Source organism: Prionailurus bengalensis, chromosome B3 (genome assembly GCF_016509475.1).
Source record: "Prionailurus bengalensis isolate Pbe53 chromosome B3, Fcat_Pben_1.1_paternal_pri, whole genome shotgun sequence".
NCBI lineage: Eukaryota > Metazoa > Chordata > Mammalia > Carnivora > Felidae > Prionailurus > Prionailurus bengalensis.
In genome coordinates this window covers 69,515,749-69,528,827 of record NC_057355.1, presented here as the reverse complement: position 1 = coordinate 69,528,827, position 13,079 = coordinate 69,515,749, and the positions used below count along the sequence as shown (strand labels likewise).

Below are 13,079 nucleotides of genomic sequence, written 5' to 3'. Positions count from 1 at the left end.
TTTGGCCACTCTGTGGCAAAATTCTGTAGGAGACTAAAACAAGAAACAGCAGTTGGCTCAGCAAACGTTTCTTTCAGAAGGAATGGCTATATCAGATAGGAACCCTGGCTTGTTTTGTCTCTCTTCAAGGGACTCAGCGAGCATGACTTAAGGAGCAAAGCCCACCAGTGACATCTGACCAGTGAGGAAACAGGTTCTAGGTTCAAGCAGCTAAGACCCTATTCATATATAATACTCATCTAGATAATTCTGACAAGCACAAGTTTGCGATAAAAACTCAGGAAATCTTGATGCATTCAGTCTCCTCAGTGGTGCTGTGTCTTCAAAGAATCTGTTCTCTGTGTTCAAAGACTGTTTATGTCCATTTTGCTCACTATTGCTCTTATGTGATTTAATCAAATATTGTCTAAAACAAAAACAAAATAGAAATTCGAAGACAACTGCTGATTCTGTGAGAACTAGGCTGCACATTTTGCAAAGACATGAAACTGTGTTTCCAAATACATGTTTCTGAAATAGGTATGAGCGAGACAACTAGCTGTAGAAGACAAGAGAGGAAATTGAAAAAAAAATCTATACGGGGGCACCTGGGTGGCTCAGTCGGGTAAGTGTCTGACCCTTGATTTTGTCTCAGGTCATGATCTCACGGTTCAGGAGTTCGAACCCTGAGTGGGGCTCTGCGCTGACAGCCTGCTTGGGATTCTTTGTCTCTGTCCCTCTCTCTCTCTCTCTCTCTTGCTCTCTCTGCCCCTCTCCAGCTTGTGTGTGCACACGCTCTCTCTCCCCAAAATAGACATTTTTAAAAATCTGGAAGATATTGCACTTCTACGGTTTTGTATATGCCATAATTCTTGCCGTTCTGCAAAGAAGCCCAAGTCCCAAAGGTCTGACGATGCCCTATGGATATGCTTTAGAAGGCCAATCGATAAAACAATATACAAAGAGAAGCTTCGGGGGCCTATAGCACAAGATTTGTGAATGAATGCATGTTTATATGTTTCAATTTCAAATTAAATGTTTAAGGTGTACATGTATAATTTGTCATGATTCTTTGCTATAACTGAGCTTTAAAAATTGATATTGACTGGTCCTGTTTAGGTCAGAAAAGATGGCTTCATGCTCCCCAATAAAAGTTTTCTCATTTCAGAATACTGACCATTATCCTGTCTCCCGTCTGTTTTGCAGACAGGCGATTAAATACCTGGGGAAGGAGAGACCACGTCCACAAGTCCTCCCTGCCCCCCTAACATCACCTGGAAGATGACTTACCTAGAAACCACGATGCCGTTCACCTGGAGGAATTTAAACAGGTCCTGTGCCTTTTCTCGGTCCCTGAACTTCTCCTTGGCCGTCAAGGTGTCATATGGTACCAACAGAGGGTGACTGCCGCCACCTGGGGACAAGAAAGTGAGAGATGATCAACTCTTTGGCCCTTCCTTTGCACTTCTGGGAAAATGTACCTGCCGCACCCCCAGCTCCCCTCCTGCAGGGGGCACCGGGAACCTGGCTCACCTTTGCTCTCCAGTTCCAGCTTCTTCTTCTTGGCCCAGATGTTGTGATAGTTCTCAGCCACGACCTCCACCATTCCCTGTGTCCCACCAAAGAGACAGCAGTCAGAGCAAAAGCAAAGAAGAAAAATGGGTCCATACCTGCTGGGCTGTTTCAGGCAGCCTCGGGAACTGAGCACCACCAAATGCTAACAGCACATCGCGAAGTGTCTCCCATCATTAATTAGTCTGTGTTTATGCACCTCATTAGTTTTTATAGCTTCCCCTCCATACAGAAAACAGCTTCTAATTCTGTCCTTCCCTTATAACTTATTATCCTGGCAGTCTGATGCATTTATGAGACACACACATTTCCATCTGAAACTGCATTCTGGCAGGACTTGGACATTTTACTCCTGACCTGAAACAGGGAGATGGCAGTGGGTGTCAGAATCCCCCCAAATCCCTTACCTTAGCAGGCTAAAAATAATCACATCTTAGAGAAAATGGCTGCAAATACAGTTGTTCAAAGAGAGTTCATCTTTCTAAGGCTCAGAAAATAGTGACCTGGAATCAAGGGTGTACGTTGGAAAGACACTTTCTCCAAGGTCCAAAGGGCTGGTCTGACGGACTGTCTGGGGAGTATCTGCCCTGGGTTGGGGCCAATCCTGGCCACCGATGTATGCGGGAGGGGAGGGATGGGAGGAGGCAGCTTGGGGCTTTTAATTTCATCCTCGGTTGTACGCCCCTGAATTCTGCACCAACACGGGGCACTCAAGCGAATCTTCCACAGGACATGAGATATGCAAGTGCCCTTGCAGCTGGCGGCACCTGCTGGGACCACGAAGTCACCCTCACCCCAGGGGCGGCTGCTCCACAGGCTTTCTCCTAGCTCTTATTAGTTTTGTTCCAAGTTTTTTTTCCTCCTAGCTGTTAGTTCTGTGTGTTGATACAGTAATTTGCAGTTTCTTCCTCCTTTTAGTGAGTCATTACCTGTGATGATGGCCCTGGAAGAAGTACAAAGCCTGGCCTCCTTAGATAACTGGTTTATTCTAGCCGAGACTTGCCCTGTGGCCCTTGCCCAGTCTGGTTCTTTTCAATTCTGATATTTCAGTGGTGACATGTTCTAGGCTTTCTCCCCTCTCCTCACTCCTTTTTCATTTATTTTAATTTTTTAAAGAGCCCTTCTCTCCCTAGGGTCATTATTTTTTTTTAAATATTCTTTTTAAGTTTATTTATTTATTTTGAGATAGAGACCACAAGCAAGGGAGAAGCAGAGACCGGAGAGAGAGAATCCAAAGGAGGCTCCATGCCGTCAGCAGAGAGCCTGATGTGGGGCTCGGTCTCACGAACCATGAGATCATGACCTGAGCCGAAATCAAGAGTTGGATGCTCAACCGACTGAGCCACCCAGGTGCCTCCTCACTCCTTTTGAACAAAACTCTTTGGAGGGTAATATGTCCTGCACTTGGGGGCTTTAGAAAGCAAACTGTTCTGGAAGCACCAACACTGACCTGGAGCTCCCTGGAGAGCACAACGTTGGAGAGGTCCAGGGGAGCAGGACTGTAGCTGTTGCCCTGGGAAAGCAAAGGCAGAATCACTGGGTTTGCCATTATTTTCCTTACTCTTATCAGTATCCTGACTTCAGCTACCAAAGACGTATCCCTGAGAGATCCCCAGGTTTCATTGTTGGTAGTCGTCGCCCCTGACACACCAGGGACAGATTTCCCAGATTCTCTGGGGGTTCCTCACTGGCCCAGTGTTGGCCCTGGGCATGGTGTCATACCTGGCTGGCCTGGGACACGCTCCGAAGCTTCTCATTTTCCCGCTGTTGCACCAGGGCCTCTCCCTCTTTGGTCCTCTCCACAGACCAGCCCACAGCCAGCATGGTTTTCAGGGACTCTCTAGCAGGCCAGCGGTAAATTTCCTTCTCCTGGAAGAAAATCCAGGCAGAAGAGCTTTGCAGAGCACGCCCCTGCACTATGACAGGCCTGACTCCCTGGAAAGTTGGCCCCCACGGTGGACATGGTTGCAGCTGGTTCCAGCCTCCTCTCTCACTAGGTCCAAACACCCTCTGCGGCATCTCACCTGAAACATGTCATTGTCAGCCTTTCTAACGTTTCCAAGTGCAAGACCCTATAGTCTCCTGCCTCTGGAGGAAACGTACCAAACATTATCCACAGTTTATGGATAAAGAGGAGCAAGAATAGGAGGGTGACTCCTCATGCTCTAGTCACTGTTTCAGTTGGGACATGAGGGAATCCATCTGCACAAAACTCTCCTTTGTGCTTGGGAAGTAGAGTTTCTTAGATTTAGAATTCTCTTGAGCTCTGCACCATTTTACAAATGGCCAGTACACCTACAGAGATACATATGCCATCCTTTATGTGTGACATAAAGCTGAAAGCTTACGAAGAACTCTTATTGATACCAAGATAGGAATTCGGAATTGAGTTGAATCAGATTTAATAATAGTAATAATAATAATAATATCATCTCAAAGACACCTGTCCATACTTCCCTAGGGGTCCTTCTCTCTACTCCCTTCATCTGTCACAACTGGAAGTTATTTCTACCTTAGTTTTCTCCAGCAATTCAATGCTTCCCCAACCCCAAATCCCCCATGTCAACAGTCTGACAAAAGCCCTTCCTAGTCCTGTTGCAAGTGAATTACGAATGCATTTTGGCTCAGCCTCCAAGGGCTGAACAGTGCTTCTCCATCCAATGGGTGCTCAGGGCCAAAGAACAGAATGTGAGGATGGGCTCCTGGAAATTGGTCCTTGAGGGTCTTGCCCACTGGTGAGTTTCTGAGGAGTTTATGTAAACTTGAGAATGAATGTGCCCTGAATTCCTCTGACCACCTGATACAATTCTCAAGTAAGGACAATCAGCATGGCCACTCAGTGCTACCAGAGGCGAGTTTCCTACCTTTTCTGTTAATGTCTTGAAAGGCCTTATCAGGGGATGGGTCTTCACATTTTCATCCAGGGAAATTCCATATTTCCATCCATTCTGACTCTGTAGAAATGTTCTCAGTTCAAATATCCTTGGCATCCAAAGAGCCCTCCTATATGACCCAAATCCCAGCTTCTATTTTCACTGAACAAATGGAATAATGGGATGTGACAGAGCTTGAAAATTCCCCTCCAAAATGTCTAATTGATCCTTTAAGGCCATTAAGCTCTCTGCCCCCCTGGATTTTGAACTCTGCCCCCTTTATTTCTTCTTGTTTCAGCAGCTGTCCTCGCTGCTTACTCGCTTGTGTTTCAGACAGAAGGATGTTTCAAAAGACCTGAGAACAACGCTTCTCAGGTCAGTGTGTCATGTTCACAGGCAAGGAAAGAAGTCAAGGCTAAAGGCATCTGAGGACTGGTCCTACTGCCCACTGCTTGGAGGAGGCTGACCTGACTTGCATTGCTTGTCTGCCAACCCTAGGGAACAATTGTAGCAAGGCAGGTCTTCTAGCATCATACAAGTTTAAGAATTTCAAAATCCATTCAACAAACATCAGCTGAATGCCTACTACATTAGGTGCCAGACTCTGTCCCTGGCACTGGGGATACAGAGGAAAGGAAGAGCCCCTGAATTGTCGTAACCTCACAGTTCAAAGACTCCTGGATGTTCTTTCTCAGGCTCTGCCTCAGCCCATGCATTAATGTGTATGTTTCTCAAGTTTCTGTCCCTTCTCAAAGGTACACCCTTCCTGGTAGATGTAATCCAGGCCCACGGTCCACAGGTGGCCTAATCTCAAATCGGGATTGCAGCCCAGATCTCTTCCCTAATTTTCTTTTTTTTTTTTTTTAATTTTTTTTTCAACGTTTATTTATTTTTGGGACAGAGAGAGACAGAGCATGAACAGGGGAGGGGCAGAGAGAGAGGGAGACACAGAATCGGAAACAGGCTCCAGGCTCTGAGGCATCAGCCCAGAGCCCGACGCGGGGCTCGAACTCCCGGACCGCGAGATCGTGACCTGGCTGAAGTCGGACGCTTAACCGACTGCGCCACCCAGGCGCCCCTCTTCCCTAATTTTCAAACATATTTAAGTTCTATTTGGATGTCCACAGGTACCTCCTCACATGCCTGAAACAGAACCCAGCATTTTACTCCTCTAGGGGGCCTCTCCTCTTGGGTTCCCTGGATCTCAGTGAATGGCACCAGCTACACTCACTTTCCAAGCCAGAAGTGTGAGAATCTTCCTCGATGCCCCCTTCTTCTCTGTACCAGCTCATATTATGTTCAACTTCCCAGACATATTCATTTGTCTGCCTCTCCCTAGCTTCCCTGCCAGTATTTTAGTTCAGACCACCATTGGCTCTCACCTGAAGTACTGCAATAGCTTCCATGTGGTCGCCCTGCCTCCAGTCTTGCCACCTCTCTGTGGACTCCATTTTCTACACCACTGTCAGACAATATTTATAAAATCACCGAGATCAGGGCACTCTACTGCTTTAAGATTTTCTGACTCCGATCTGTCATCATGGTAAAACCCAAACTCTTTGTGGACTCTAAAGCTACAGCGAGATCTTGTTGACCCTTCTAGACTCATGTCTCACCCTTCTTCATCTGCTCTACTCTGTGATCCCACCATATTGAACTATGGTTCCTTAAAGCCACCAGATTCTCTCTTGCTTCTCTGCTCCCATCTGCTGCTCCCATGGACTGCATTGCACTTGTTACCCTGTGCCTGAACAACTACCTGTCCCTTATCATATAGCAGAGATGTCACCAGCTCAAGGAAGCATTCCTGGACCCCCACTGTTGACTTAGGGACTCCCCTTACGGGTTATGTGTTCTAATCCTGTGCTCATTCCTGTATAATGGCTGTATATTATACATTATCCAGCCTGTATAATGGCTGGCCTATTTTCTTTATCCCGCAAGAGTGTGAAGTTCTTGAAAGCAGGGGAAAAATGCTCTTTTCTTTGTTAGATGATCAATGCCCACTTGGCAATGGTGAGCAAACATGTTTCCTTATAAACGTGCTTATAGTCCAGTGGGAGACCGAGAGAGAGATTCATCAAATTCCACACCAGTAAACATGTAGTCAATAACTGGTGAAACTGTTTAATTGTTATAAATATAAATATTAATATAAATATATAAGCTGCTATGAAAATACCATGAAGGAAAAGAACAAGATGCTAAGAGGGCCTTTATCTGAGAAATCTGGGAAAGAAGTGTCCTAGGAAGAACTCACATGGGGATGGATATTTGAAGGATGAATTGGTAACTGGTGTTTGTTTGTGTGGGTGCAGATGGGGACCTGGCTCAGAATGAAAAGGCTTATGTAGAGTGTGTGTGTGTGTGTGTGTGTGTGTGAGACAGAGAGAGAGAGAGAGAGAGAGAGAGAGAGACACGCTAAAAGGAGGGGATGAGGTTGGAGAGCAGAGGGCAAAGGGAGAGAGGAGGCTGGAGATGGCACCAGAAGCCAGATTAGATAGTGTCCGCTGTTGGGCGATGTCTGGGATTTTGGCCTTTGTATTAAAAATGGTTAGGCTATTAAGGGATTTTAACAAGGAGGAGGGCTGGACTGGAAAACAGCGGTAGAATATGACTAAATTTACATACTGAAACTAGCACTTGCCAGCAGCGTAAAGGACAGAGTGGAGAAAATGCACGTGGGCAGACTAGTTAGGATGTTACCACCATCATCTGGGCAAAAGATGACTGTAGCTTGGACTAAAGCCATGGCATAGACAGACATACACAAATTCAAGAGAGACTAAGGAGGTAAAATCCACATGGATTAGTAATGGATTGGATACTACTTTGGATTCATGGAGGTGTCCCTTTCCCCTAATTCATAGGCTGGCCAAATGGGCATACGTGAGGACCTTCTAGAGCAAGGGTCAGCAAACTGGAGCCCTTTAGCCAATCCACCCAACCCCACTTGCTAAATACAGTTTTATCGGAACACACTCTTTCATTTATGTGTAATCTCTGGCTACTTTTGTGTTGCCACAAAAGTGATGAGTAGTTGTAACAGAGACTGCTTGGCCCGTAAAACCTAAAATGTTGACTATCTGGCCCTTTATTTTATTATTTTAAAAAGTTTTTTAGTGTTTATTTAGTTTTGAGAGAGAGAGAGAGAGAGAGAGAGAGAGAGAGAGAGAGAGAGAGAGAGAGAGAGAGAACGCACAGGTGCAAGCAGGAAAAGGGCAGAGAGAGGGAGACAGGATCCAAAGCAGGCTTCATTCTGACAGCCGAGAGCCTAATGTGAGGCTTGAACTCACAGAACCATGAGATCATGACCTAAGCCAGAGTTGGATGCTTAACTGACTGAGCCACCCAGACGTCCCTCTATCTGGCCCTTTACAGAAAAGGTTTGCCAACCTTTGCTCTAAAATCATGACGTATTAGCCCACTCTATGGTTACGAGGGTTGTTGTTATCACCAGCCCCAAACAGAAACTGATCAAAGGAAAAAAAAACTGACCCCAGATAAATGCAGAGGCTGAGAGAGCGGCTAAAGGTGTCCCCTCTCTAGGGCACACTGCTTGGAGGTGGTTTTCTGTGGCTCTGCAGGGGAGACGGGTTCACTGCTACATGCTCGAAGCCGCAGCTGAGCAATGGCCCCAGTCCTCAACTGGCGGCCCACAGGAATCCTGGATGTCTTTGGCACATTCCTCCCACTTTGCCTGCCAGCATTAAAGGGCTGACAGAGCAATTAAACTCATTAAGCAGCCTGACCTCATGTGGTGAGGAATTTTAAACACCAGATGGACAGGCGTATTAATAAGGGAGTGTCTGGAAGTTCTACGGCTGCCTACCATGGGAAGATGCAGGTCCTCCATAGAATGAAATGCAGCTTGCCGACAAAATACAAGGGTAAGGCTTTCAACTGCACTTCCCTTTTTCCAATGCTACATTCAAAGAAAGAATTTCACGAACGCCTCCTGCCCCATACTATGCATTTATGTCAAAATCACGTGCTCGGTGAAAACTCCAGAAAATGCAATGTTTAGAAAAGAGTTAACACTCCCAGAATCAATCATTTTCCTGAGAAATACAAAAAGCAGCACCAGCCACTGCTGCTGCCTATTTCTCCGACCTCCAACATCCCTGGGAAATTGCTGCTCAGAAATAATGAATTCTCTTGGCATGGCCAGTCTGTCACTTAGACAAATCAGGCAGATTTCCAGGATTGGACCCTTTAATGTTCTTGGGCTGTTTTTTCTTCCCCCTGACAATTGTCAGTTGGATGATAATCCCTACCTTGTCACAGGCCCATTTATCATGTGAATGCTCCGCGTACTTGGTGACGATGTACTCCCATTTTTCAGGCAAGGAAAAACTGAAATGAGAAAAAAAAAATTACAACCTCCCCAAGCACTTCAGCTGGATGTACTGAAAAGATGGCCAGAACCAACGATCAGCTGGCAGAAGTTGGACGGGAGGGACCAGCTAACCCAAGGCTGAAGCTGGATTCCCAGCTGTGAACTTCATGGCCTGTCCATGCTGGGTCACAGACACACACCAGGTCTTATTGGAGGACATCACTGTAGGAGCCTCTGCTGCACAGGTGACCTTCCAGCTGCTCAAGATTCCATTGGCTCCTGTGCCAGATCTGACCTGGGTTAGACAGTGAAAATCCCCTTATCCAAAGACACTGCCTGTAACCTCACCAACTCCAAGCTGGGAATGCCAGAAATGGGTAGACAGAGAACCAAATGTTACAAAAGACTGTCTACTTTTTTGGATTCAGAGACTCATGTTTAAATATTAGAATTTGGTTAGGAGAGCAGACACTTGTTTCTGTTAGCCTGGCAGCTTCTGTCCCATCTAGTGGTAAAAAACAAAAACAAAAAACAAAACAAAACAAACAAAAAGCACCCCCATTTTCCTTTGAGGAACACGTCTTGAATTGCATGGAGTCTTGTGCATGGTGTGCGAACAGTCACCAAGAATGGACATCTGAGTAGGCCAATCAGACTCACTCTCCCTGGAATTTGAGTCTTGAGTTGTTTGAGGCCAGGGCAGCAAAGTCTTTGTGCTGATTCATCTAATGAGGATACTACTTGAAGGTTGTTCATGTCGTCACCCTGCCTTGGTTCCTGTGCTTCCTGAGGCCTGGTTGGTCAGCTTTGCACTAGGTTTTAATTATAACCCTGTATCCTTGCAATCATGTGCTTTTCTGCTTAACTTCTAGCTCCTGTTACTTATATTTTTTGGAGAACCATACTGATGCCAGAGGTATATGTGAAGAAATCAGAACTCTCAAGATAACATGGAACCACACTCATCGCTAGCGAACAATTGCTAGTGTATATCTCAAAATGTTTATAAAGGCATCCAAGTGATTACACCATCTGTCATCCCTTCAGTATGTTTACGTTTTCACAAGGTGAAGTTCTCCGAAGTCAACACCTGCGTCTCTTGGGCTCTAGCTCGGTACTTTTTCACACCCCTTACCTCTTTTTTACAGCAGGTTCAATTCTATTTCCTGCCATCCACTCGCTCAAGGCTCCATGTGATAGGATGTGTACATAATTTTCCCGAAGGTGAATTTTATACATTATCAAAGCTGACAGCCCCTAGGAATGGCTCAAGCTATGCCTCTCCTATGGGAGCTACTGCCGCAAACCACAAGTCTAAGGGGCTCTTACAGGATGTCTTGATTTCCCTGTTCAATCTAAAGCATTTTTAGAGCTCTTCATTTAAAATGCACCCGGACATGAAGACTGTATGACCCACAACGCATAATCATAACTAGGAAAGAACTGCCAGAAGACAAAATTGGGCATCTGTTGCCCAATATTTTATCCGTGGCCTAATCATCACTAGAGAGGAATGCTGGGGAACCAGAGGGAGGAAGTAAAAGACACTATTGTAGGGTGATTCTAAAATTCCAGCATCCCTTGGCATGGCAAAGAGTGGGTCCAGTCTTTCAAATAAGGACCTCATCCTGTTCTGTCACTCACACCCTGAGGCCTTACTGGAGTTCAGCTGAGTGTTATTTACAGAGTTGTTTTGATGTACAATGCTATTAGAACTATAGAGGCCTAATTCACAAAGAATGAAGATTTTTGTCAAAAAATTCATTAATAAATTAATTGCATCATTTGTCAGCGTGGTTCTTAACAATGCCTCGGGTGACATTTATTTGTGGAAAGCATTAGTCTCTTATAATAAATAAACCAACCCCCGAAAGGAAAGCCCAGAATATAATAATATAGCACATAATCAGATATGGACAGATTAGACCTTCAGAAGCTGACAAAACCCAGTGCCTAACGTGACTTGTAGCGTATCAAAGAAAATGATCCGCAGGGTTAGCAGGACAGAAGGAAGAAAAGTTCATAATCCTCGCTACCTTCTGAAAGAGAAACACCAGCCACTGGCCAAAATGTCGACTGGCTTAGAGATGATTCTGGACTCACTTCATGGTGTTGATGGGTTTGGGGTCAAAGTTGCCATCTGCATCCACTGAGATCTGTTTCTCCAACGTGGCTGAGATTCTGGTATCTAAGTAATCTGGTGGTAGCGCCCCAGCTATAGCACTGAGACAAGGAAGGGCCATTCGGAAAAGGTCTGGGTCATACTTCTGTGAGGAAAGACAAAGACCATGATAACACAGAGATGAGAACTAGTGCCGCCCACAGGGAACAACTCATCAATTAGCTGAAAAAAATAAAACGCTTGCGTTTGTCCAGATTCACCAAAATGTGGAACATCTATATCCTTTGATGCTTTCTGGTGGAAACTTAAGGATCCTTGGAAGATCAAACGACAACTCGTAAAGCCCTCAAGTTACCATTTGCTTTAAGGTGAAAATCCTTTAATCAAAGTTTAAATCAGTATCTCCCAAATAGTTAATTGCAAGAATATCTAAGGATTACAGTGGTCTATAAACTTGCCTACCACAGATGGTTATAGACCCAACCTGTGACTGGAGAGGACAGGAGAAGCTCTGACAGTCCCCTCTGCAGCTAATATGGGTCTTATGTTGGTATCCTCAGCAGACGGCTCAATATCACATCTGTTCTCTCTTGAATGGGGCCCGGAAGAAATTTCAGTCAAATAATATGGGGTTAGGAACAGTTTTTGATCTACTCCTACTAGACCAAAGGAACACTGGAATAAATAAAATTTAAGTGCAGGTGAACACCACCTGGAGCTATCCACAAGCATCAGACTGTGGTAAGAAAGCCAGACTTACTCATTTTCCACCTTTAAAGATGGCGACCTCAAAAATCGAAATAAACTGGGCTAAGGGGAGGGGAGGCAAGTCTGACAGTTTGAACTGTATCTCAGTCAGACTGTACAGAGGCCTCTTACTCACTTTTCTCCTCAAGCAAGTGGCTGTGAAGAACCTTCCTCAGAATGGTATGTGGTCTTTTGAAAATCCCACATCTCAACATCAGAGCAGCTGTTGGGGATTCTCCTCTACAACTGAGCTTGGTAAAGACTGGCTAACAGGGGCCACACAATGTCAGGAGGAAAGGAATGACAGTGAGGGTAAGTCATCAAGACTGAAACTAGGAAATATTTTTGTAATTTGCTCTGGAAGTCCTTCTCCTGTGTTTTAGCTTTGTGAGTCTGACAGGTTATTCAACCGCTCTGAGACTTTTCCTCGTCTGTGAAATGATGATTAGCATAGCTCCTGTTTCACAGACTTGGGTAAGGATGGTGTGATATACACTTGGGAAGTAACCGGCTCTGTTCCTAGCACGTGGCAAAGGCTAAAAATATTAGCTATTATTATTCACAGGCATTTATTACTCATTGGTTATCAAGGTGCTCCCTCTTTGTTCAGAAGTACTGCCATTACCTTATGGGAGAGGGAGTCGAAAATCCCCCAGAAGAGCTTCTCCGTCAGGTGCAATTCCTCTTCCACAGCTAGCCCGTAGCTCCCCCATCCTGAAGGCAGACAGTAATACTTCCAGCACTGTTCATAGTGATTTGTCAGAAGCTGGGAGGTTTGAACAGGATTGCACCAGTGGGTGGGGTACGGAAGATCCACAGGCATCCGCAACATGCAGGGGAGAACACAACAGCAGGGGGCAGACATGAGAGTGAAACCAACAGTTGAAACAGTTGGGTTATCTACAGAGAGGCCCTCAGACACCACTGGGAATGGTCTGCTTTCCTGCCTAATGAGCTCTAGCCAGAGCTGAATCCACCTGATTAACTCTTGTGCCTCCTAATGTGCCCCCAGCAGTTGCTGGAAAATGGAGAGGAACTCTTTCTACTTCAAATGAAGTAGTTGCTATCTAACACTGCAGGCACTCAAAGGTAGGAATAATTTCTTCTCAGACATTTGCTTATAAATTTAGAAGACTCTGAGTGATGCTGATATGGAGATGGTGAGGAGCACCCCGTGGGGTCTGAAGATTTTCTCTATACTGATTACTGCCTGTGGCTTCCTTGCTTTTCTCTTGAGCCTTCTGATGGCCCAGCCGTGTTACACCAGTTCCACATGTGGCCAGGAGAGGGCAGAAGCACAGCGCCAAAGTTCCTATCCCAACAGGTGGAATCCACACCCTCTAAGAAAAATCCCGCTGGTCTCAGAAGTAAAAGCGAGCTTACTGAGTGCTATTGATGCTGCTTCCTCATTGACCAGAATCCAGCTGGCAGTACAGGCCTGCTGAGG

At 45.5% G+C, this 13,079-nt stretch overlaps 1 protein-coding gene across 1 annotated transcript in view; it reads right to left on the bottom strand.

Moving 5' to 3' along the window:
* Positions 1-13,079, bottom strand: part of RYR3 (ryanodine receptor 3) — a 451,654-nt gene that overhangs the window by 100,497 nt on the left and 338,078 nt on the right. The window contains exons 50-57 of the mRNA XM_043554522.1: positions 12,258-12,398; positions 10,867-11,030; positions 8,702-8,780; positions 4,416-4,505; positions 3,274-3,420; positions 3,002-3,064; positions 1,513-1,588; positions 1,270-1,393 (exon numbers count right to left, since the gene is read on the bottom strand). Coding sequence (XP_043410457.1) covers positions 1,270-1,393; positions 1,513-1,588; positions 3,002-3,064; positions 3,274-3,420; positions 4,416-4,505; positions 8,702-8,780; positions 10,867-11,030; positions 12,258-12,398 — 884 coding nt within the window. The remainder of the gene's footprint in view (positions 1-1,269; positions 1,394-1,512; positions 1,589-3,001; positions 3,065-3,273; positions 3,421-4,415; positions 4,506-8,701; positions 8,781-10,866; positions 11,031-12,257; positions 12,399-13,079) is intronic.